The sequence below is a fragment of the Quercus lobata genome, chromosome 6 (genome assembly GCF_001633185.2).
Source record: "Quercus lobata isolate SW786 chromosome 6, ValleyOak3.0 Primary Assembly, whole genome shotgun sequence".
Lineage (NCBI taxonomy): Eukaryota > Viridiplantae > Streptophyta > Magnoliopsida > Fagales > Fagaceae > Quercus > Quercus lobata.
In genome coordinates this window covers 43,695,291-43,720,892 of record NC_044909.1, presented here as the reverse complement: position 1 = coordinate 43,720,892, position 25,602 = coordinate 43,695,291, and the positions used below count along the sequence as shown (strand labels likewise).

Sequence of the window (25,602 nt, the reverse complement as noted above, 5' to 3'; positions counted from 1 at the left end):
ATTTGCTAAGGCCTGGAATATTTTTCTGAAGAATGCGATATCTATAGAGTTTCCTTACTGTGTTTATGAGGTGACAAATCTGACCATTTTGGGAAAATTAACCCGTACAAGAACTTTGAAGAAGGTCCAGACATTTTTGGACTGAAATATTGTAAGTGAAGGAAAATGTATTGCTTCGAGGTTTATGAATATGACGATTTATTTACCCAAAAAAAGAAAAGAAAAGAGAATATGACAACTCGTTAATATATTGTCAGGTTTCCAAGACTGAAATATTGTTACAAAAAAAGATTTTGAAGTTCCGCTTTCTTCTCGTGCAAAACTTGGCTGGAGGGCACAGATATTGGACATTTATGGCTCAAGAATTTTGTAGAACACAGAACTGTTAGTCGTGTTGCCTGATCAACCATGTCTAAGCCAAGCCTGAATTGAACACCTTGGATTGAATGTGAGCTTACAACCCGTCTGATCTCATCATGTTTGGTCGTAGCCTCTTTAGTTCGTCTTGGGCTTTTTCAACCTTGGGGTGTATTTGGTCGCCGGAGGCAAATACGTGAATATTATTCTCGGCCTCAAACCAGCTTAGTCCAGGATCCTTTTCCAACATCAATCCCCTTATCTTCTGTCTCATTTCTGCAACATCATCCCATCTCCCTGCAGCAGCATAAAGATTTGAAAGCAAGATATGGGTAGCACTGTCTTCAGCATCCAACCTTAGAACCTGCTCTGCTGCACGAACTCCTACTCTCAAATTTCCTCTGATTACACATGAGCTTAGCAAAATTCTCCATAGCTCAAGTTTATCTTCGCTAAAAGGTGATTCGATTATCATTTCCTCTGCCTCATCCAATAATCCAGCTCGACTTAGCAAACTTACCATGCAAGAGTAGTGTTTGGGCCCAGGTGATAAACCATTTTCCTTCATATAATTCCACAAGAACTTTCCCTTTTCTACTAATCCACTGTAGTTACAAGCAGAGAGTACAGACAAAAATGTTATTTGATCTGGTCTTAGACCGGAATTTATTATCTCTTTGAAGAGCTGCAATGCCTCCATCACCATTCCATGCTGACCGTATCCTCCGAGCATTGAGTTCCAGCACTTTAAATCAGGGTTTGAAACTTGGGAAAATATTAATTGAGCTGAGTGAAGGTCACCATTTTTGACATACATATCTATCAAACTCCCAGTGACAGACATTTCAGCATCATATCCCCTCTTTACCACCTGAGAATGAATCATTTCCCCGGGTTTCAATATTACAAGGTCAGCGCATGCACTCAACGCTCCACTGAGAGCAAAACTATCAATCTTATGGCCTTCCCTACACATTCCATTGAAGAATTTAATTGCACTATCCCCATCAGTCATTCTAGCATGGCCTAAGATCATTTCAGTCCAGAGAACAACATCCTTCTCTGAAATCAAATTAAAGATCTTCCTGGCAGATTCAGCTTCAGCATTTTTGAAATACATGGACACTAGTGTACTTCCTACAAAGACACTCCTCTCAAATCCTGCTTTTATAACTTGGGCATGGAGAGGTTTCCCATTATTAGAGGCAAGGAACGCACAAGTCGCAGATATGATGGCTGCATAAGTATACTCATCTGGTTCAAGAAGAGACATACCTTGCAACTGGACAAATAAAGCCATGGCTTCCTCTCCTTCCTCATTCTCTGAATACCCAGAAATCATTGAGTTCCATGAAACTAAATCTGGATTTTCAATTCTACAAAAAACACTAAATGCTATCTGGGTATCACCACAACTACAATACATGTCAAGCAAGGCATTCTGCAAAGGCAAATCAGCAAGTGCATCTGAAACAATAACTTGGGCATGGATAAGTTGCCCAGAATGAAAATCTCCCAATCTGCTGCACGCATTTAAAACCATTGAATACGTAAACTCGGTTGGAATAACACCTGTCCTTACCATCCTACCAAAGACATCAAGCCCTTCCTTGAGCTCATCATTCTTGAAGTTCCCAAATATTATAGAATTCCAAGTCATGACATCTTTATCATCTATAGACTCAAAAACTCTTTTTGCAGATTCCAAATCTCCACAATTTGAGTACATCCCAAGTAAAGAGGTTTGAACACGAACATCATTCAAGAACCCAAATTTCACAACTTGGGCATGAAGCAAAGTACCAACCAACCAATCCCCATACAAAGAGGACGCTTGTAGCAAGCTGGTGAAAGTAGAACCATCTGGCCTCAAGTATTCAATTCCCATTTGAGCAAGCACTTCAAAGGCCAAGATTGCATGGTCCGGGACTCGAGAATATGCTGTAATAAGCGCATTGAAGGAAACAAGATTTCTCTGAGGCATTTTGTCGAACACCAAGTGGGAATCGCGGATGGAGCCACAGCGTGCATACATTGAGAGGAGATTGTTGTTCAGATAGGGAGTTCGTGCATTGACAGTTGTGGTAGTTAGGAGGAGAGCGTGAAGTTGGCGCGCTTTTCTCAGTGAGGTTATAGTGGTGCATTTTTGTATAAGGCTGGCCAAGCAAGATGTCTCATGCAATGGTGGCATATAAAGGTTTGTACTTAGTAACACTTCACTTCTTACTTCTAAGTTCTTCTTACCTTCAAAAACTGGAGAGAATTTGTATTTATTCTGAGTAGGCGCGTGTGTAACTATCATTTACTATATTGTTAAAAAAAAAAAAAAAAAACAGTTATATTTATGAAAAGTTAGATTTTAAGCCTATAATCTTAAAAATAACAAATTAAATCCTATTAAACCTTAAAAAAAAAAAACAAATTAAACTTCATGTCATTTAAATGAAACAGAATTATATTTAAAATTTAAGATTTTTTTTTTTTTTTGAGAAACAAAATTTAACATAAATTGAGTAGGATTTAAATTTTTTTATTGATAAGCAAATTAGGATTTGATTTGACATTGTTACTTTTTATACTTTCTATAGAATTATATATATATATATATATATAAAATTTTTATGATTTAATTTTTTTTTGATAGAGTTTAATTATAGGATTTAAATAGAATTTTAAACCATATATTTATATTTTAGTGCTCCTTATCAATTTTTTTTCCCTTTTGAAATAAATAGATTCTGGGGAGTGAATAAGTGGAGTTTGGTTCTCTTTATTTTATTTTGTTAATTATTATTTTGAAATCAAAGACATAAAATAGTAGAATACTATAAAAAAGTATTCTAAAAAAAAAAACTATAAAAGATGCCATTTCTTAAAAGTTGAAATCTTAAACCGAAGAATTGCAAATAAAATAAACTAATTAAAAAAAAAAAAAAAACTCTCCCATAATAAGATATACACTTTACACATATACAGTAAATTCTAGCTTTTGATAATTGAATAAGATGCCTGAGTTCAATTTGCACTTACATCAAAAAAAATCGATTAATAGTTTAATACCTTAATTTGAGGACAAAGAACTATCTTCAAAATTATAACAAAACTACCCGTTGAAAAAAAAAAAAAAAAAAAAAAAACAAAAAATCAAAAGACAAATACACACGAGCAGAGACAGGCGCGGAAAAATGCATCGTTGTGAGTCTGAAGTCTGAAGTCTGAGTCTGAACCGAAAGGCAAAGTTAAACATGTCAGCCGCTTCTTCTTCTTATTCTTCAAACTGTTCACGTCTCTGCCGTCTGATCGACAACTCTCTCCATCAATTCACGGTTCATCATACATACCACTCTCACTCCACTTCTGTTTCTTCTTTACCCAAACACAAAGACAAAGACAAACAGATTCTGATTGCTCTTTCTGAGGTTCGCTTCTCAATCTCAATCTCAAACTGCTTCTCCATTTGGACCCTAAATTAAAAAATTATCTCAATCATAATTCTAATAATCTTTCTTTTTTGGTATTTCAGGTCTTGAAACAAATTCAGCTTTGGACTTCAAAACTCAATGCCGACTACTCTCACAATGTTAAGGACTTGGAATCGGCTTCGTGCTCAGGTGGATGTGCATCACATTCTGACGACGACAATCACTGTTTGGCTAACATTGTAGCTCACTTGGTATTCTTTCTTTATTTCACTTTTATTTGTTCTTTTAAAATATCAACCTTTCTATTGCAATTTATCAAAATCTCTCTAGGGTTTCTGATTTTTTTGTGAGCCTTTTTTTTTTATTTATTTACATTTTATGATTCTTCTTTTTCTTTGTTTTGCTTAAATTTGGTTAAGTTTCATTTTCATCTCCCAAATTTCAAAAGTTACAATTTTTTTCACTATATAATTTATAGGGGACTAGTTTATGCACAAGGATGAAATTGCAGCTTTTAAAATTTAGGAGGCAAATATTGAATTTTGACTAAATTCAAGGGCACAAAGTAGATTAATGGCTCTTTATTTAATTTTTAAGAGTTGAGCCTGTTTTAGCAATGCTCTTGTTTTCATTATTCTTGAATATATATTTTTTTCACTTTCTGTGTTCTCTAAATTTGAAGTGCGTAGTTGGCGATGCTATCATTTCAGTTTCTGCAACCCTTAGGTTTGATTTTGCTTTTTCATGGCAGATAGTTTTGCTTACTTTGGAGAATCAATATATTCAACATCTGGCAGGCAATGTCCTTAGTTTCATTTCCGAGTTTGTTGCGACATCCGTATGTTACAATATCCTTTTTTGAAAGCTCAATTTATAAACCTTGTAGTCTGCGTTATATTCATGACTATGAATGTTTTTGCAGAAAACCAACTGGGATGGATTCATTCATTTGGTGTGTGTTTGCTTGGAATTGGCTATCAATAACACACTTTCATATCCTTCTGCACCATCAAGTAGTGAAGCTGAAGATTTTAATTCCGATTCATCGAAGTTTGATGATGTCATAAGACCAAGACTGACAAATGCTAACTGGTGCACAGTGGCTGGCATCATCCGAGTTTTACGTAATATATTGAAATATTTGAAGCGAGAAGACGATGATCAACTTCTTGAAGTGTATTTAAATTCTGTAGATTCTTGTCTTTCAAATGTGCATTGGGATTTATTTGAAGAGGTTCATGTTGGTCAGAACAGTGTCACTCAGAAGAATTTTTGTGCGGATGCCTTATTTTTCAGAAACATCAGTGGGTGTCATGAGCCAAGCATCATTTTTCTTGGAAATTTTCTTCAGCTACTTTGTTCACTGGTTGATGAAAGTGATTTCGTGGAAGCTGCAGGTGGTTGCATAGATAAGCACCCAATTCGTTATAAAATCATTAACCTTGTGCCTAAAGTTTTATACTGGTGCCTTGGCAAGGAAGGAGATTATGTTGATACATGCATCTCTCAGTACTTTAGACACAAGTTATTGGTATGGATTGACGATAATTTTTACTTATAAAAAGTAAAGGTTTGGAGTTAAAGTTTTTGCTTGATGAACTTAATTAGAGATTCTTTGAACTTCATAAACTTCAACAAGGATAACTGAATAGTAACATAAATAGTTGTTGGTATTAAAGATTCTAGTAAATATGTTGTGGTGATCACTTATATATATGTAAAAGAATGCAGCCCTGTTCATTGCACTATAAATGTGTGTTTACTTTACAATTCCAGTCAGTCTCTCTCTCTAATAAGTCTGGTCTAAATAGTAAAGCAACTTAAATATTTTCTACAGGTGCTAATGATCAGGCTTAGTTTTCAAACATGTCTGGAATGTTCCACTCTTGTTTCATGGTTGCAGCTTCTTCATACTTACTTTCAAGAGCTTTTGTGGCAACCCATAACCCAAGCTGAGTCTTCTCTGGATGATTGTCTAGAAGGCTCTCCATTTTTTATTTGTATTTCTGATGGAGAAACACATCTGCATTCACGCCATATACAGAGGCAGACTATTTTTCTTTTCTTAAAAATCTCCTTCACTTTGATAAGTCTGAAAGAAAACAATGAGAAGCAATGTCTGTGTGCAACTCCGGACTCATGCATAACGTATGAGTCAAATTCAGGCCTGGAATGCTGCTTTAGGAAGAAGGGTTTGTTAGAGCTCCATAAGTGGCTTCAAGGGCATTTTCCAACTGAAACATTTTTGGACCATGAAATGTATATGGAAAGATGTGTAAATTTTGCCTCATCCTTACTCCAATTATTTATGCACGAGGTTTGTCTTTCCTACTCCTTTAACAATGTTGTGATTTTGTGCAAGTTTATAAGGTTGTATGCTTTTGCTATATTCCTGAATTGTGCATGGGCAAAAATAGGTGCTGGGATCCCCCACAAATTTTGAAAAATGTATTAATACCTTTGTATATAATTTTTTTTTTTTTTGTTGCTCGGCAACCCCCCCCCCCCCCCAAAAAAAAAAAAAAAAGAGTTAGTTATTTTAGATTCCAATATTCAATTAAGTTAAGACTTTCACGTAGCAAAAATTATCTCATAGAATGAGAATAAAGCTATAATTATATGACATAAAAAATATAAATATCTTATTCACATTCATTTTTTTAGTGTAAAATTTAAGTCTATATAGTTCTCAATATTGTATGAAATTTTTTTATTGAGCTTTATACAATCTGATATGAAAGAATGATATCTAATCAAAATTCATAGTGTTAAAAAGTCTAAAAGAGAAATTGAATCAAGACCTTCCTGGTGGTGTTCGTTTATGTATGTGTGTCAATTAATTAACTAATTATATATTGAGATTACAGTCCCCTCCCCCTTCCCAAGCAAAAAATCATGATTTGCACCTGAATATGCATATATCGTGAACTTGCATTTGTACATGCTGAGTTCTTGTACTTATTCAGCTTATATTTGATGTACTGAATACTTGTGTCATCATTTGTGACTTGTTAAAAAAAAGTCTATACTTCTTGTTGGTCTCATTTTTTTTTTTTTATCTGTTGTAACATTTGTTTAGGCTAAGTTCTTATGTTATAGCTAAACATATAACTACTCTCAGTCACAGACTGACACACACACCCACAAAAAGCTGTGCATGTTTTCTTCACTGAACTCCGGCTTGAATAGTTTCCACTTTGCAGCCTGTCACATTCTGCTAAGAAGTACAAGGAAATTCTTGAACTCTGGTAGGAAGATTTTAGAGGTTTCAGTATCCATGCACATTCTGATCTGATAACATCCTGGATTGTGTGAAGAGCTTCTTAGGTTGGCATTTATATGAGATAGGAATTCTTGAACTTAACTTCTTGTTCTTTAGGGACATATCTATGCAAAAAACTGGACAAGTTGGTAGGGATTTGAAGTTTCCCTAATTTGAGCAATACATACTGTAGACATCAGTTGACAATCAAAGTGGGAGGGTTTCCATTTTTGTTTTTACTCGTCTTTCCTCATATTTGTATGGTTAAGCAACCTGGTAGCCAATAAATTGCTGATTGGAACAGAACATATCCCAAAATAATTTATAATGTGATGACCTAGTACATCTTTCTCTCTTCTTTTGGTAGGAAAAGAGGTAATATAGTTAACACTGATCTTAAGTATCAGTTGAGTTAATGCAGTAGCTTTAATAGCATAAGTGCTTGTAGAATAATAATTGTTCTAGACGAGGAAGCTATGTTTCACAGGTTATTTGATTCATGAATGTCAATTTGTTTTAGAGGCATATTGTTTGTATTCAAAATAATTTATTTTCCTTGAACTCCAAAGCAATAAAATTGTATTTGGCTGCACAAGAATAATCATGTTATTGATGTATGGAAATTACCAAGAGAAAAGGCATATTACTCTCAGAATGCGATTTTTCGCTCACTGCAATGGACTATTATTCCAAATTCTGTTCTTTCTTCTTTTCTTATATATTTTCTTCTCATAGAATTTCTATATTCTAATTTCTTGTTCTTCTCTTGAACTGTAGGATGATATTTTATTTAAAATGCTCTTGCAACTGCTTGGCATACCTTTTTGCACAGAGCAACAGTGAGCAATTCATGTTGTGGTTGTTTTAATTGATAATTAAGTTGGTTGGAAACTAATCTAACAATCTCTTGGGTTGTACCTAGGTATCACAAAGAGAAAGGGACATTTCAGGATGTAAAAGAAGATATTCCTTTCCATGTTTCAAATGTTTTTAGTCCCATATGCCTGTTCCATCTATTTCTTTTGAAGGCAAGTTTTTTGCAACCCGAAAATGGAACATTTTGGACAATCCCTCCCTCTTATGAATGTTGTCTATTCATTAGTTTGAACTAAAGTCAATTTGAAAGTGAAAAAAAGGAATTATGACGTGCTTCTATTTATAATTTGCAGTTACACTATGATCATGAAGTTCTTCTTGATTACCTTATATCTAAAGATATGGGAATCAGTTGTGCAGAATATCTTTTAAGGTACGATACTAGTTGCTCCCCACCTCAAAAAAAAGAAGAAGATAAACTTTGGAAAGCTATTAATTTTCAATCACTGATGGGAACTTTTCCTGCTTTGACCTTCAAGCCTGTATGCAGTTCACTAGTGATGGTTACTTAGGCTGTTAGGTTAGGCTAATTCAATGGTTTTACTTCATTAACTTTTGGTCTTCCTTGCTTTTAATGAATTCTTTCTTACATCTATAACTCAAGGCAGAAAATAAGCAGAGTTCTGTTTCTCATGCTTTCTTTATATATGATATTGCTGTAATGGTGACATTTAATTTCTCTGGTTTTTATATGTTTCTTCATAGGTGCTTGCGTATAATATGTGACTCATGGAGCTTATTTGTGGAATTTTCATTTAATGGGAAAGTTATTAATCAATCTTCTTGCAAGAAAAGAAAAGTTTCATTGGATGGCTCAAATTTTGGGGCAGATGTAACTCCTATGCTTGTGAAAAACAATGGAATTATCACATCACAGGAGAAGGAATATAAGAGAGACCATAGATATGGAAGTCAGCACTATATAACAAAGCCATATGAAGAAGCAAAAGAGTGCTTGCTTTCATTGAGAAATTCTGTTGAAAGTCTTCACAAGAAGAACCTCTTTCCATATAATCCCAAAGTGCTTTTGAAACGGTGGGTATTCATAACATTGAACACATTGTGCCTCCAGTAAACTTCTCATCACTGTTACATTAAAAAAAAGGAAGTTGTGTTATTAATCTATTCTAAGTGGCTAATCTCAGGTACCTAAAACTGGCTGATGCCCTGTACAATATGGATGATATACTTAATATTTCTCAACATGCTCATTTCTTAACAGCAGCTAAGGCTTATTGACGTCAACGTAGTGTTGTTTTTCTTTATGAGTAATTTGGGAAAATGATATAAACTTGTAGTCTGTTTCTTATTAGTACTAGTTGTATGTCTATGGCTACAATTTACATACACCTTTACATAATAATCTTATGACTTTCTATATGGTAGTTGAATATCTGGGAGTTGCATTTCAGTATTCATTTGTTTTGCCCCTCACAGTGCTTCTTAGATGAAATGACTTAATTCACCAATTTTTGATTTTGATATAACATTGGAGCATTCGTTCTATTTATCTTGTCCACAACATTCTACTTAATTTTTATTATCAAGAGTTTGAGAGATGTTTTAGATTCTACATTGAAAAAGGTCTCAGGACTGGTTAGTAAGCAGGTAATCTAAAAGATGTTTCTATTCTTTCTCAAAAAGAAAAGATGATGTTTCTATTGATGGTCCTTTATACATGTATTGCTCTAAATCATTTTGTCATTTCAGATTGTAAAAACTTAAAACTTTTGAAAATTCTTTTCAAGATACACTGACACACATATGGAGACCAATGGGGCAGTTACCTGTTGAAATTGAAACCGCTTCACCATGGTATCTGTAGAACAGGGGGTATGTGGGAATACTATTTGCTTTAAAAAAAAAAAGAGTATTTCTTGTACACTTGTCTTGATTGCCTTCTTTTTTCTTTATTTATTTTTTCAATGAATTAAAGGACCAGAATTAATAAAGAACTTGGGGATCCTAGAGAGACTACAGTTATCTAAGCTGCTTGCCCTTGTCTTGCAGTTTCACAAGATTTCAGGAGCTCTGCTTCAAGTAAGAGAAATATTATTGAGGCATTACTTAGGAGCTTGAACCCAACAAACTTCGCAGAGCATCATTTATTTCTTTGGAGTAATGTCAGCTAGATGGCTTAGCTGTTCCAGATGTTTCAGATGAATATGTTTACTAGTGATGGAAAGATATCCAGGCAACTGGGACACAATTGAAAAGAGATATCCAGGCAACTGGGACACAATTGAAAAGAGAACTTTAAAGCTCATCTCAAGTCTCTGTGCGATATTCTTGCAGACGTTCTGTTGCGTTGTTTGATTTTACCAATTGAATGAATATTGAGCAGTGGATGAAGAGGAGTAAGAGCCACCTGACTGCAACAGCCAGTTGAGGTAGTTTACAGTTAAATCCTGTTATATATAATCTGTTTAGTTTTCTACGGTTTTCCTAAAAGATGAGTAAAAGGGAAAGAATGAATTGTATTGCATCATTGAGCAGAAAATGTCCGCATATCCAAGTGGATGCTTGCATGAAAAGCAAGGAATGCAGAAGCTAGAGAAAAGAAGTAGAAAGAATGAGAGAATAATGTATCTCTAACTATTTTGTAATCTGTACAGGTATGATATATATGCAAGATGTAGGCTAACTGCACTGACCAGAGAGCTCAAACTAGTAACAAATTTGTAACTGATGCTTACAAACTCTACATTTAACTAATTTAACTAATCTTCAGTTTTCTTTACACGGTAGGACTTATAATACATTCTAGGTCTAAACAGCATGTCGTCAATATCAAAGGAACCATCTATTTAGAAGACTAAAAAGGACTTGTAGTTGTAGCAGAGAGTGCTTTACTTGATTCGGCCTCTAGCTTATCTTCAACATCTGGTTTAACAATGCTAAGACACGACTTATACATTCCTTGAGTATTGTACCCACAAATGTAGATGTCATGAAAATGTTAAAATTAAAAGTTATTACAAATTTTCCAACAAAATGTTTACAAAGTTGTGTGTGGATAATTTAGCTCAAAATTCATTATCAGAAAAACAGAGTACAACACAAACCATCAAAAGACCACTGGCAATAAACAAAGAAACTCACACTGCCTCAAAAGACAGCCACAATAACACTAATACAATTATAACGAACCAAGATTCTTTAGAGTTTTTAGAATACTTTCCACATAGAAAAAGAGTTAAGATATTGTCTATAATCAATCACCAACTAAATCCCTAAAATAAAGACTTTTAGAAACAACTGAAAAGAAATCTAATGCCAACATCATTAAACTTAAAACAGTTTCTCAAAAAATATTCTAGAGGAAATAACAAAACAGAATGTGTTCTTTTTTACCATCACCCCTATTTCAGCATAAAGAGAAATTATGTTTACTACTTTAGCCCGTTTGGGATGAGCTACAAACAAGCTTAAGCTTAAGCTTATATTATTCAGCTAACTTTTAACATTATTTTCTATACTTTCAACAAAAAAGTTTTTAATTTCAACTAAATGGCTGTTCTCAAACAGAAATGTGTTGACAAAGAATGGAGAGAGTCAAGATTTTACTGTTATTCATTGATTTTGATATAGATTGGCTCTTAGAGCTTTAAGAGCATCCATAGCAGTGAAACTAAAAATTTAGTTTTTAAGCTCTACCAAAAGTTACTTTATCTATTATACCTACACATATGCTGCAGCGGTGGATCTATTTTAGCTATCAACGCAATAAAATAATATAAACATCATAATAAAATAATACATCCCTACAATAGAATAATACACCACCTACAATAAAATAATATATCCCATTACCCAAAAAAATAACCCAGCACCATCCACAACCACCTCCACCATCAGCCACACCCACCACTACCACTACCACTACCACTACCACCACCACCAGCAGACACAAGCCCTTGCCCAATGTCGCCGAAGCCCCAGCCCAGCGCCGACCGAAGCGTCGACTGAAGCCCCAGCCCGACATCGGCGTTCTCCACAACTCCACCCCCTCTCTCTTTGCTATCTCATGCCCAGTGCCGACATGGGTCTCTATCTTGCATTTTCTCTCTCTAGATCTCCACCTCAAAAGCCGAACCTCCGAGCTCCACCCTCTCTCTGCTATCTCATGCCCAGCGTTGATGTGGGTTTGTGCTTGTGTTTTCTGATTTGTTGTGGGCAGTGGGCTTGTGTTTGTGTTTGTGGCAGTGGGCTTGTGTTTTCCGATGTGGCTGTTGTGGGGGCGGTAGTGAAGATAGAGTGAAAGACAAAGAAAGACAAAGCTGAAGTAGAAAAATAAAAATGCAAGTGAAGATAGAGTGAAGATAAAGAGGAGTACGTGTGTGGAGTAGAAAAACAAAGAGTTAAAAAAAAAAAAAAAAAGAAACGTGTATTTGGATGAAAATAATAGGAAAAATAAAATAAAGAATAATAAGAAATTAAAATTAAGAAATGTTACCACAATATTTTTGCAATAAATTTTAAATGATAGGTTATTACTATATTGGTGAGAAAAAAATAATTTTTTCGATGGTGGTGGTTGCGGTGGTGGTGGCGGTAGTGGTTATGATTATTGTTTATTGTAGAGAATATATTATTCTATCATGTGGCGGGGGCGGAAGAGTCGGCGGCGGTGGAAGAGTCGGTGGCGGCGACGGTGGCGGCGGTGGAAGAGTCGATGGCGGTGGTGGCGGCGGCGGTAGTGATAGCGGTAGCGGTTGTGGATGGTTGTGATTGTTATTTATTGTAATAGATATATTATTTTATTGTAGAGGATATATTATTTTATTGTGATATTTATATTATTTTATTGTGTTGAAAGCTAAAATAGATCCACTGTTGCAGCATGTATGTAGGTAAAATAGATAAAGTAACTTTTGGTGGAGTTAAAAATCTAAATTTTTAGCTCCATTGTTGTGGATGCTCTAAAGATAGATGCGCACTGTAGCTGAGGAGCTAAATCTTTTTAGATTTAGCTCCTCTGCTGCGTAATGATTTTTGGGTATTGAAGAGCTAAAAAATAGCATTATACCTATATATACCTATATAGCAGCACTGCTATAAGTGTTCTATCATCCCATTTTACTTTTTTGACAATTTGCTCCTTAGAGCATTCACATCAGACCATCTAAAGTCTTCTAAAATAGATCTACAGTGCAAATTTTACACATTTTGGTCAAAAAACATCCCACATCAGCTCATGTAAACCTGTGTAAAATCATCTAAAAATTTTCATGAGCTACAGTAACCGTGTATATATACACGGTTACTGTAGCTCGTCTATACATTATTATAATAATTTCTAATTTCGCTCATTTTTTTCTCTCTCTTCTCCATCTGCACAACCAACACCCTCATCATCATCAACTGCTTCTTCCTCTTATACACACACTCCCACAGTCAAAATCAAAAATCAACAACAAAAATAAAAAATCAACTACAAAATCAACAACAAAATCACCCAGAAACACCACAAAACCAAACACACCCATACACGGTCACACCAACAGAGACAGAGAGAGTGGATCGGAACTTGTGGCAGATCGGCGTGCTTGGATCGGAGTGCTTGGATCGGCGTTCTTCTCGCCGTGCTTGGATCGGAGACAGAGAGAGTGTATCGGCACTTGTGGCGGATCGGCGTTCTTCTCGCCGTGCTTGGATCGAAGTTCTTCTCGCCATGCTTGGATCGGAGACAGAGAGAGTGGATCGGCGCTTGTGGCGGATCGGCGTTCTTCTCGCCGTGCTTGGATCGGAGACAGAGAGAGTGGATCGAAAGTTGTTCTCGGCGCCGTGCTCTCTGCTCGGATCGGAGACAGAGAATGGATCGGATGGAGAGATAGAAGAGGAAATCAGAAATATGATAGACCGGGTATAGAGAGAGAGAGAAAGAAATCAGATGGAGAGAGAAGAGGAAATCAGAAATATGATAGACCGGGTATAGAGAGAGAAAAAGAAATCAGATGGAGAGAGAGAAAGCGGGTATAAAAGGGGTAATGGATTAGGTAAGGAATAATAAAATAATTAAGAAAATTGATTATTTAAATAAGAGTAGTGGTAGAATAGATGAACTGATGTGGGTGTTTTGTAAAAATGATGGTGTAAAATAAAAAAAGTAGATTTTTGATGTAAAATAGACAGAACCTTTAAACGAGCTGATGTGAATGCTCTTAATAACATCACTTCCATGGCTCCATGGAAATGTTTACAGCGTACACGTGAGTTTTAAAACTCCCATGGAAAGTGTGTAAAATGTAATGAATGTGAGTTAGATTTCAGTAAGTATTATATACAAAAATTTGTAATATTGCACGATGACCTTTTAAGTCACTTGGGGAGTGGTGCCAAAATGCCACGATCAAATTTTGCTCTCTTCAAAAAAAAAAAAAGAAGGCAAGCTAGCGTGTCCTATTATCGAGACTTCTAGATCTAGTTTTTCTTCTACAAAGTAAAAGATGAAGCAATTGTCAGTAGTCACACACAACTGACAACACAAGGTGGAGATGGAGATGGAGAAGGGGGAGAGGCACTTTGTGCTGGTTCATGGAGCTGGTCATGGAGCATGGAGTTGGTACAGAGTGTTAACCTTGCTGAAATCGGCTGGTCATAAAGTAACAGCGTTGGACTTAGCTGTCAGTGGGATTCACCCAAAGCAAGCACATGAGCTCAGATCACTATCAGATTACCTTGAGCCTTTAATGGAATTCATGGCATCTCTTCCAGCAGGGGAAAGAGTGATCCTTGTGGGCCACAGCTTGGGTGGAGCCTTTAACTCTGTTGCCATGGAAAAGTTCCCTGAGAAAGTTTCTGTTGCAGTGTATGCCACAGCCCTTATGCCTGGTCCTGACTTCGATTTCTCTGCAGTATATGATGAGGTACTACTCTCTCTCTCTAAGTTGATGCTATTAGATATATTGTAAGATAATCTAACTTGACAATCTTAAAATAATAGATGGGTATGGCAATGCCGTGAAAAAAATGGACTCAGAAAAATTCTGAACAGGCTTTGGTTTCTTCTTAAACATAACTTATCAAATCTTTCCTCTACAGTTGAAGCTTTCTCCCCCAAAAAGTAATAGGACATGTTTGAACATAATCAGATCATTTTATCATTAAAAATGATATTAAAATTTGTATGGCATAGATTTTATTATATAAAAAAAAAAAAGAAAAAGAAAAAAAAAAGCGCTTATGATAAGTTAAAGTTGAGGTCTCGATATTGAAAAGAAGCCTGTTACATACATGGCAAAAGGTGACAACCTTTTATCACTGCACGAGTCTCCACCCGAGCAAAGCCACTGCTCTGGTGTTGCAAGGTGAGCAACTACATGGATGAGCAGTCTTGAATTTTTTATTTTTATTTTTGCTGAATAAGACATTATTACCAGAGAAAGGAGAACAACACAAACAAAACCAGAGAAATGAGCAGTGTTGATTAATAGACCCGTTTTAGTATTGTATTATTAGTTGAAAGGACCGTGCCATTATTGTGACCCTTAGAACCATCCGTGCGGGGTTGCCTAGTAATGGACCAGACCAAGCTTATTGGCTTTGAGATTGAGATTTTAGTCTTATGCAGGCTTCAGCCTCACACGTGACTCGCTCTTTTCTCAACATTAAAAAAGTTTGTGGTTCTTTTTAATCTCTTATTAAAAAAGAGTCTTATTAACTGAGTGTCTATAAGGACACAAATTAAAAAAAAAAAAAAAAAAAAAAAGCTCAATTATGAGTTATTATAATGCTCATTTTTTTGAAAAGGAATGCACTTGTCAATATTGTAATGGCTTGCATAATGCTCATTTTTTTTATGACAATATTATAATGACTTGCATATGTAAATTCATTGTGATTGTATGTGTCTTTTTGAATGTGTGCCCAAATATACACGCCCACACTACTACAAATATTGCATGTATGTAACAAGAGTTTCAAACATTGGATCGTTTCTTACATCACTCATTAAAATGGTGTAAAACAATTCACATCCCAAAGCTTTTGAAAAAGAGACCTCCTCCCTCCCCTCTTTCAAATTTTCCACCCACCATAACTACTACACTCTTCATCACGGCCACCACCCCAAACCATTGTCAACCACCCACACCATGACTCAACATATCGAGACCTAAGGAGATCAGTGGTGCTTGTCTTGGCAACGTTGTTTTGATGGTGTTGAAGCTTTGCATGGTGGTGAGATCAGCTATTGAGATGACTCTCCCTTTCGCTCAATCAATTTTTTTTTTCTTCAAATCTACAACTTGTTCGCAATGAGATTGGCGATTGGGATTGGGAAGACTCTCCTTGCTTGATCAAAATTTTTTTTTCTCTAAATCTACTGGTAGTTTGTAGTAAGATTGACAAATGGTTCATTAGTGATTTTCCATTCAGACTAAACTCCAAAAATCAAAACATTTTGCATCGAAACCAATGTGCTTTTATTTGCAATATCACTAAATTCTATTGGAGATTGTATCCTCCCCTTGTTTTGTTTAATATTTTTGTGTTAGAAAGTAGGATTTGGATTCAGTGCAATAGCGTAATTGACTTGGGAGAGGTAAAAACAAGGATGGATTTTTTATTTTCTCAACACAAACAAAAACAAACTCCATTTACCTATAACAAAAAATCTGATCATTAATCAAATTTTTGTCAATCACCTCTTTGACGCTTTGCTGAAATGAATTTGCAAGAGGAGTTTTTCTTCTCTCTCTCTAAAAATCATCATCATTCTTTTATCATTATTCTTGCTATATGATAATATACAACGACTATGAAAACTTGTCAAAACCAGACTTTTTTTTGTGTGTGGATATTTTTGTATAATGTTTATAGCGAACTAAACGATTTTTGTTTGTTTATTAATGTTTAAGAATATTGTGATATATCAAAGATTATAATTTTGTATTTAATAAATTTATGAATTATGATTATTGTATTAATACTACAATTCGGCCTCCCCTAGTAAAATTTTTTGGCTACACCCTTGGGTAAAAGGTATCAAGGTAAAAAAAGTAAAAAAAAAAAAAAATGACAGAAATTTAAAAGGTTAAAAAAAATTTTGATTCAAGGATTGAGACTCAAAGTGACCTTATCAAGTTTCAACCTTAACCCTTAAAAGTGGTATTGCATGATGCAATAGCTACCGGATCTCAATCCTTGAATTCATGCCCCACTTCACGATGGTTTTAAGTCATTGTTGACCGCTAGTTCAATGTGGCTATCAAGTTTCTTTACCACACATCAAGTCATAGAAGTTATGGGATGGGGCCCGGTGATCAACAACGGATTGAGATCAGGTTAAGATTGAGAATTGGAAAAATCAACTTTCTATCTCAACTATTGAATAAAATAAAGTAAAAAATAGTTAAAAAGTGGGTGTGGTAAAACTTTTTGTGAGAGAAGAGGGGTAATTGCATGGTGTAATTGCACTGAATCTCAATTCATCAACAACAATTATATATACTTGGGATGTTAAAGGAATTTTTTTTTTGATACAAGATAGAGATTCTAATCTAGCCTAAACTAAGTGTAAATGTGTGTGAAGCTCACTCCTGGAGACTTGAATTCCGACCTTTGCCCCTCACACCTCACAAGTACTTATAGTAACTATTGCACTAAGAGTGCGTAGTGGTGAATTGGTGATGTTAAAGGACTTGAAACTATTGAGAATAGACTTTGACCGTTTTTTATTATAAACAAAACCGTTGAGCTTGGGTATGTGATGTGACCTTATGGAGGATACACCTATGAGGTATAATATCATAGGAATGTACCATGAAAAGATTAGCTGAAAAGGTAAATGAAATTATTACATGTTTTACTGTGAATTCGAAAATGTTTAGATTGTGGATTTCCAATTTGCCTCTCTCAAAATTATGACAATCAAAGGGGCTCCAAATCCCTCATTGAGTCAGTGGTCACTGCTCTTTCCCATACTAGTTCCCAAATGTGCATAATGATATCTTTGGTTATATGTAGTTCTTTCGGAGGTTGGAATCGTTCATGGACTCACAATTCACATTCGATCAAGGGCCCAACAACCCACCAACCTCATGGCTATTTGGGTCCAATTTCATGGCAACCAAGTTATACCAGCTCTCCCCACCTGAGGTAAGATATAGAGTTTATACTTTTCTTTAACCTCATATACATTCAACATTGTCACACGTTGATTAGGAAGAAAACATTAAAAAGAAAAATCAGAAAAGTTAGTCGGGCATGCAATCATCAATTTAACAACTTGTATAAGTTTCAAATTCTTAAACAATTAGCTAATATGTATAAATTTTAAATTTACTTGACAACGATTAATGATGAACTGAATTAGGATTTGATGCTTGCCATGTCTTTGGTGAGACCTTTCCGTCTTTATGGTGATGATGCATTGTGGTTAAAAGAAGCAGAACTAACCAAGGAGAAATATGGTTCTGTTCGTAGAGTTTATATTGTGTGTGACCAAGACAATGTTCTAAAGGAGGATTTTCAAAGGTGGATGATCGAGAATAATCCAACAGATGAAGTGAAGGTGATAACTGGTTCTGATCACATGGTCATGTTTTCTAAACCGAAGGAGCTGTGCTCATGTCTCCAAGAGATTGCGGATAAATATTCTTAAATTTCTTATTTATGACGTTTTTGTGTTGGAATTTGGAATGTATTTTTCACTGTGTATCTCTGATATAATGCATTTTTCTAAAAAGACATAATATCAGGGAAATTACAAATGCACAATAACAAATAATCCACCACTACTGTCCCTTATAAGGTATTGAATATGATTTACTTGCATTATGCATATGTATGTGTATGGGATGTGACCTCAGGCCCATTGGGCCTTGGCCCGAACATTCCCAAGGGCCGAAGCAAAGCCTAAGCTTCATAGAAAGTTTGGGACATGACCACGAGTTGGGCCGTGGCCCAAACATTCCCAAGAGTCAAAGCCAAGCCCAAGCCTTGCAGAAAGTCCGTATTGTGTGGAAGGCATTACAGACAGGCCCATGTCTGGTCCATTATAGCTTGCTCGGGACTACATTCACTCGGAACAATCTACGTCCTCGGTAGTTCGGTATTTCCTTGGGGAGTATTGCTGCCAGGCAATCTTTTGGAGGCGGAAATCAGTTCCAATGCCATTATTGGTATTTCCAATGGGGCATATTCCTGGATAGGAATAATCACGTTGGACCCCACCTACATGAGTGAAACGAGAATGTAATCATGAAACCTCTACTCACTTTAAGCTATAAATAAGAGAATGGAATGGGAAGAAGGGGCTAACAATTCTGGAGAGAGAGAGAGAGAGAGAGAGAGAGAGAACTAGTAAAACCAGGGGTGAGGGTAACACAGAAATAGTAGTTTGGGCATTCACTGGGGTTAAGGGAGGTTATAGTGTGACTAGAGGTAGAACTGCCCTTAGTAGGAAACTCTTAGCCCACTCTATAAGTAAATTATGAGCCCATTCTTAAGGCCCGATCCTTTAGGCTGAGGGTGGGTGTGTACAGTGTGCTCAATGCAATATTGTATTTGTCTAAAAAATGACTAGTAATTATATGGTCCATATGAAACTATTATTGTGGTTCTATACAGCAAAAGCAAGTGAAAAAAATGCTCAATTTCAAAATCTGCACATAAAAATTAGTTAACCATTCATAATAGTTGTTTCAAAATGTGGCATACATTGATAAAACCATCTATTTTGTTTAGTCCTAGCCATGTTTAAACATGTGGCCACCTCCATATGAACATAATCCCAACCATATTTATCTGCACTTAACAAAATTATACAATTTCATCAAAATAAAAGCTAAACTACTACCTTGCAACTTGCATAGTAGTGTAACCATCCACAATTATAAATATAGAATTGTCTACAAAAATAACATACATATTGTGCTTTATCTGATATGGTGTCAAAGTTTAAATATAGTAATTAGAGCTACAAAATGAGAATCTATTCAAGATCACATTTAGATGATGAGTGATTTTGATTATGATAAGTACGAACACCCAATTCTCTAGCAAGTACCATTGTTGGCGTTAACTTCAACTAACTCTAAGAACAAACAAGAGACCCTCGTTCTATATAAGAGGTACGCTCCGATCCACACCGCTAGTACTACTACAGGACATAATTCATGAGTTCTTGAATCTTTGAAAGTTTTTGTTCCTCACTTGGCAATATATGCATATGTGATGTGACTTGTGACTAGCAGTGCTAGAGCTAGAAAATTGCTGATATAACTCTAATTAATGTTACACTATCTAATAACTTGTTATAAAATTCATATTTAGAAAATTCCACCATTAAAATTACATGTTTTATATATTCTTAACATATATGCCAATTGGATGTTATTTACCATTCGATCCATAACTTGTTTTTTATACATTATTTTAAACTATAAAAACTTGAATTTAATCAATAAATTGATGACATGGCTATTAATCTTTGATCACTTTCAAATTTTGCAAGCATGGAGAATATACAAAGATAATGTAATTTAATGGTGGACTTGTCAAAATTCACATCCAATTAAAAAATATTGAATGGTGTAACATTGCTTAGAGTTATACAAAGTATAACTTAAACCTCACACACACACACACACACACACACACATATATATATATGAGATGAGTTCAAGTTATACCTAACGTAACTCCATAAAAGTTACACATTTTTTAGGCCATTGATTTACATGAGATTTAATGGTTAAAAATACTCAATTGCCACATTAGCCAAATTTATTTAAGGGTTTTTTTTTTTTTTTCCTCACACCTTCTTTATTATAACCACAAATTTTTCTCACCTTATTTACATATAAGCATTGACTGGACGACTGCTTGCTAGCATTTCCTTTTAGTACTAGAGCAATACACATAGTATGTGTATGCAGTTCAATGTGCATAATTTTTCCATCCTTTTCAAAGTTGTAATTGTAAGTAGACCTCATTTACTTCCATTTTCAAGTATTTTTATTTTTATTTTACCTTATTGATCAATAAGGTAAAATAAATTTATCACTACTTTTAAATTTATCACTGCAAATTAATCATTATTAACTCGCAGCATTTTTAACAAAATAAAGAGGAAATATATTTTGTCAAGACCAACAAAAGTAGAACACTACAAAAAACTCGTCCTACACCTACGTTTTTTTCCCAGCGCTTTTCAAAACCTCCATAATAGGTCAACCTATAGCAGTGCTTTTAAAAACCGCCGGTATAGGTTGACCTATTACGGCATGTCAAAGCCGGCACTTTCAAAACCATTGCTCTAGGTCTCTTATAGTGGTTTTCTAAACTACTAGTATAGGTGGACCCATTATGGCGTTTCACAAGCGTTGCTATAGGACTAATTTTTTAATTTTTCTTGTTTTGTTTTGTAAACAGCATATTCCGGCAGTTTTAAAATTGCCACAATAGGGTTTTCCATATGTAAAACCTATTACAGTGCTTTTAAAGTGCTGTAATAGGGTTTACTCTTTTTCTTGTATTTATAGCCTATTACAGCACTTTTAAAAGCGCTGTAATATGGTTTACTCTTTTCCTTTCTGTGGATGGCCTATTACAGCGCTTTTAAAAGCGCTATAATAGGGTTTACTCTTTTTTGGTTTTTAAGAGGCTCTTCCTAAAATTTACCAAAATACCCCATTGAACATAAAAAATGACTGAAATACCTCTGAACTTAGTAAAATGACCAAAATACCCCCGTTGCCAACAAAGACCAAAATACCCTTGATGCCTAAAATAAGACCAACATACCAATCCAAACCTAAAAATGACCAAAATGCTCCCATAAATGTAAATTGTGGAAGGAAATACTGCATAAATAAAGTAGCCAAAATATATTGCTCCTCGATTGTGGTGAAATTACTATGATCTTAAAATCAGGATATCGTCAATAATTAGCCTACTTATTCAATAACCCACTACTTAGATTTTTGGCATCCAGATCAGATCTTACAAACTATTGAATGACAATTATACAATGTTTGGGATAGAAAATCTTCATGAAAAGTTTCAGATGATGGCACCAATATACACCCCCGCCTACCCCTTGTTTAAAATGAATCCTAGTAACATCAACATATATGTACCGATGTACGTATATATGCAACGCAAGTGATGGAATGGAAGCACTATGATGTTATGTGTTGGTATAACTTTAAACAATGTTACACCACTTAATATTTTTTAATTGAATGCGGATTTTAACAAATCCACCATTGGATTACATTATTTTCATGCATTTTCCATGCTTACAAAATTTCAAGATGATTAAATATCAATGGTCATGTCATCAATAAATTATTTAAATTTAAGTTTTGGTAGTTTAAAATAATGAATAAAATATGAGTTTATGGAGTTTTATTATATAATATATTGTTAAATCATGCAACTTGAGGAAAAAAAAAACAAAACAAAAAAATGTGGGGTTGTGTGGGATTTAAGTCTAGAAATTTTTTATATTAGACTTTTCATTTGAATAATATTTAAATTTGTTTTAAATTATTGTTAAATATTATACCTTAGTCAAAACATGGGTTGTTGTTTTTCTTAGAAAGTAAAACGTTGGTTGTTATGTGGTATTTAAGTTTAGAAAATTTTTATAATATACTTTTAGTTTGAATAGAATTTATATGATAAAGTTTTACTTAAATTAAACTATTGTTAAATATTATCCCTTAATTGAGGAAAAATATTCTAACAAAAAATATATATAATTGTGTGGGTCCCTTTTTTTTGGATAGTATGCAGGCCCAAGTAGAAATAAGGATCCTGGGTCCTTTACTTGTTGTTTTGGTGGACTGGACTTGGTTCATTGCAGCTAAATGGGGCTGATTACAACTAAGTTGTGTGCAAGTCACATACAGCTCCTCAAGACGAAAATACGATTCCTCCTAAGTAATAAAATACCATTACAAGTGTTTTAGTGTCATAAAATGACCCTTTATTCTTACGAAACAAGTAAAATAATTATTCATAATATTCACAATGAGAAAGAGATTGAAATAGAATATTTAAGACTTATCTTTTATTGTGTAAACATTTAAAAGAGCTCCTTCGCTTGGTATCCCAGACGTACTGTCGTGGTACCTTAGACTTACTAGGCCTGTAATCCCAGAATGCTGATTCTCTGAACTATACGATCTTTTTCCATGCTTATTATGCAATGGAGTTTTTGTCATTTCCCTTTACCTCTATAGGTCCTACATAAGAACACACTATACAATACACATATCTTCAAATAATTGTTAGTTTCTTAGATTAAGATATACATTTTAATGCATATACATATATGTAAATGAATTTCATGAGAATGAGTCAGCCATAAGGATCCTGCCCCCAATTCTCACAGACTTAGTGCTTTTGCACAAGACTTATGGGATTTGGAACTCAAGTCCAAGTAGCTTTGCTTGGGCATTACCTTCCAAGATAGTTAGGTGAGGATGATTTTTGTGGGAGAGAATGATATCTGATATGTGCATGTTTTGGCATATGTTTCTTTGGAGGCTAAGTGGTATTTTGAATAATCTCAAGGATATGGGACGAATTCCTACTCCCTGGCTCTCTCTTGTTTGTCCCTTTTTTCTTTTTCCCCCCCTTGCTGAGCTCTTAAAGTTCTAAGAATATATCTTTTGAACCTCTGAACTATACTTCTGAATCCCCATTTTTCTTCCCCATTTTTTCTACTATGCCTTAGTGTTTCTTTTACAATGGACATAGTCTGGTACCCCGGGTGAGGACGTCCTTGGTTTGTTAGGTAAAACTATGTCCTTTGGAACTTGAAAAGGTGCATTGGGCAGAGGTTTAGCTTATTCAGGCAATTATAACTTAAAAGGGGCATTTAGCTTTAGCTATAAATGAAAGATTCCTTCTTGGAAAGTCAAAAGGAGTGGGTGGGCTGCTCAGTGTACTGGATGATAGCTTTAGTTGAAAATGACAATTAAGAGGAAATTGTGGGGAGGTGTCATGCACATGGGAGAACTGAGCTTTCCATTGGTTCATGCATTCCAAGCAAATTTATGAATTAAAGGAAACCTTCGGGATCCTCCTTTTATCAAAAATCATTCCCCTACCAACCAAACCATTTCTCCCTTACTATCTATTCGGGATCCCACGGGCTTGGACCATGGGTTACAAAGATAATACTTGATTTTTATTGGATTTTTAATGGCTTTTTGCATACATCTTGGTTTTCCCATGTGTTAGCCAAGGTCATCCTCTCTCAAGGCTTCAAAAGGACACATCAAGGTCCTAGGGCCTTGATGCTCTTCTTGCTGCATATCCTTTGATCGGGATCCTCTTCTTTTTTCTTTATTATTATTATTATCATTTCTTTCTTTTTCCTTCTTTTTGGGACTTTAGGGCTTCATGGTCCTTTTTAACTTCATGAATTGGGCCTTCTTTTGTTAAGGCCCATGGTCTTTCCTTACATTTCATGGAATGGGCTTTCTTGTGAAATTTTGGCCCTCAACAATAATTAAGTTACCCATTAGTGAGAGTAGTCATTTGAGTTCAAGTTACACCTAGTGTAACTTTAAATAATATTACACCACTTCATATTTTTTAATTGAATGCAAATTTTAACAAATCTACTATTGGATTACATGTTCTTCATGCATTCTCCATGCTTGCAAAATTTCAAGACGATTAAATATCAATAGCTATTTCATCAATCAATTATTTAAATTTAAGTTTCTATAGTTTAAAATAATGAATAAAATATGAGTTTATGGAGTTTTATTATATAATTTATAGTTAAATCATGCAACTTAAGGGGGAAAAAAAGTGGGGTTGTGTGGGATTTAAGTTTAGAAATTTTTTATATTAGACTTTTCGTTTGAATAGAATTTGAATTTTTTTTAAATTATTGTTAAATATTATCCCTTAGTCAAAACATGGGTTCTTTTTTTTTTTAGAAAGAAAAACGTTGGTTGTTACATGGGATTTAAGTTTAAAAAATTTTATAATTTACTTTTAGTTTGAATGCAATTTAAATTAGTTGAAATTTAAATGATAAAGTTTTACCAAAATAAACTATTATTAAATATTATCCCTTAATTGAGGAAAAATATTCTAACAAAAAATATATATAATTAAGTTACTAATTAGTGAAAGTAGCCACTTGACGCAACTATGGTTTCTAAGCTCAAATTATATATATATATATATATGGGTTTGGTTCAAGTTACACCTAGTGTAACTTTAAACAATATTACACCATTTAATATTTTTTAATTGAATGCGAATTTTAACAAATCCACTATTGGATTACATTATCTTCATACATTCTTCATGCTTGCAAAATTTCAAGATGATTAAATATCAATAACCATGTTATTAATCAATTGTTGAAATTCAAGATTCTGTAGTTTAAAATAATGAATAAAATATGAGTTTATGGATTGAATGGTAAAAAAACAACTTATTGATATGAAAATTGGTATGAATGTTAAGAACATATAGAACATGTAATTCAACAGAGGGATTTTCAATACACACACACACACACACACACACACATATATATATATATATATATATAATATTTATTTATTACTTATACATGAAATATTTGTAATTTTGATTTAACATATAATATTTTTTGATGTTAAGAAAAATATTTACATCAAACAAGTGTTTACATCTTTGCAAAAAAAAGAAAGAAAGTAAGTTTTGACATGTTTAAAA

General features: G+C 34.4%; 3 protein-coding genes across 5 annotated transcripts; 2 read left to right on the top strand and 1 right to left on the bottom strand.

The window, feature by feature from the left end:
• Window positions 1–61: 61 nt before the first annotated feature.
• LOC115993955 (pentatricopeptide repeat-containing protein At3g50420) lies at window positions 62–2,584 on the bottom strand. Its single transcript, XM_031117954.1, has one exon. It carries the CDS (start codon window positions 2,546–2,548, stop codon window positions 455–457), a length of 2,094 nt encoding a protein of 697 aa, XP_030973814.1. The 5' UTR covers window positions 2,549–2,584; the 3' UTR covers window positions 62–454.
• Window positions 2,585–3,520: 936 nt separating this feature from the next.
• LOC115950919 lies at window positions 3,521–10,972 on the top strand. Of its 3 annotated transcripts, none has more exons than XR_004083151.1 (11): window positions 3,521–3,776; window positions 3,881–4,030; window positions 4,531–4,617; window positions 4,702–5,310; window positions 5,617–6,096; window positions 7,819–7,880; window positions 7,964–8,069; window positions 8,211–8,290; window positions 8,623–8,952; window positions 9,928–10,111; window positions 10,145–10,972. XR_004083151.1 is itself a non-coding variant. In XM_031068195.1 (10 exons), the coding sequence occupies exons 1-10, from the start codon at window positions 3,603–3,605 to the stop codon at window positions 9,959–9,961; spliced, it is 2,112 nt and encodes a 703-aa protein (XP_030924055.1). In that variant the 5' UTR covers window positions 3,521–3,602; the 3' UTR covers window positions 9,962–10,970. The 3 variants fall into 3 exon arrangements, 1 of the variants encoding a protein (XP_030924055.1); XR_004083150.1 differs by having other exon boundaries at window positions 9,928–10,307; window positions 10,533–10,972; XM_031068195.1 differs by having other exon boundaries at window positions 9,928–10,970.
• A 3,288-nt stretch (window positions 10,973–14,260) lies between these two features.
• LOC115993551 (salicylic acid-binding protein 2-like) lies at window positions 14,261–18,655 on the top strand. The gene is made up of 3 exons (XM_031117492.1): window positions 14,261–14,786; window positions 17,887–18,018; window positions 18,236–18,655. The coding sequence occupies exons 1-3, from the start codon at window positions 14,415–14,417 to the stop codon at window positions 18,521–18,523; spliced, it is 792 nt and encodes a 263-aa protein (XP_030973352.1). The 5' UTR covers window positions 14,261–14,414; the 3' UTR covers window positions 18,524–18,655.
• The last annotated feature ends 6,947 nt before the right edge of the window (window positions 18,656–25,602 follow it).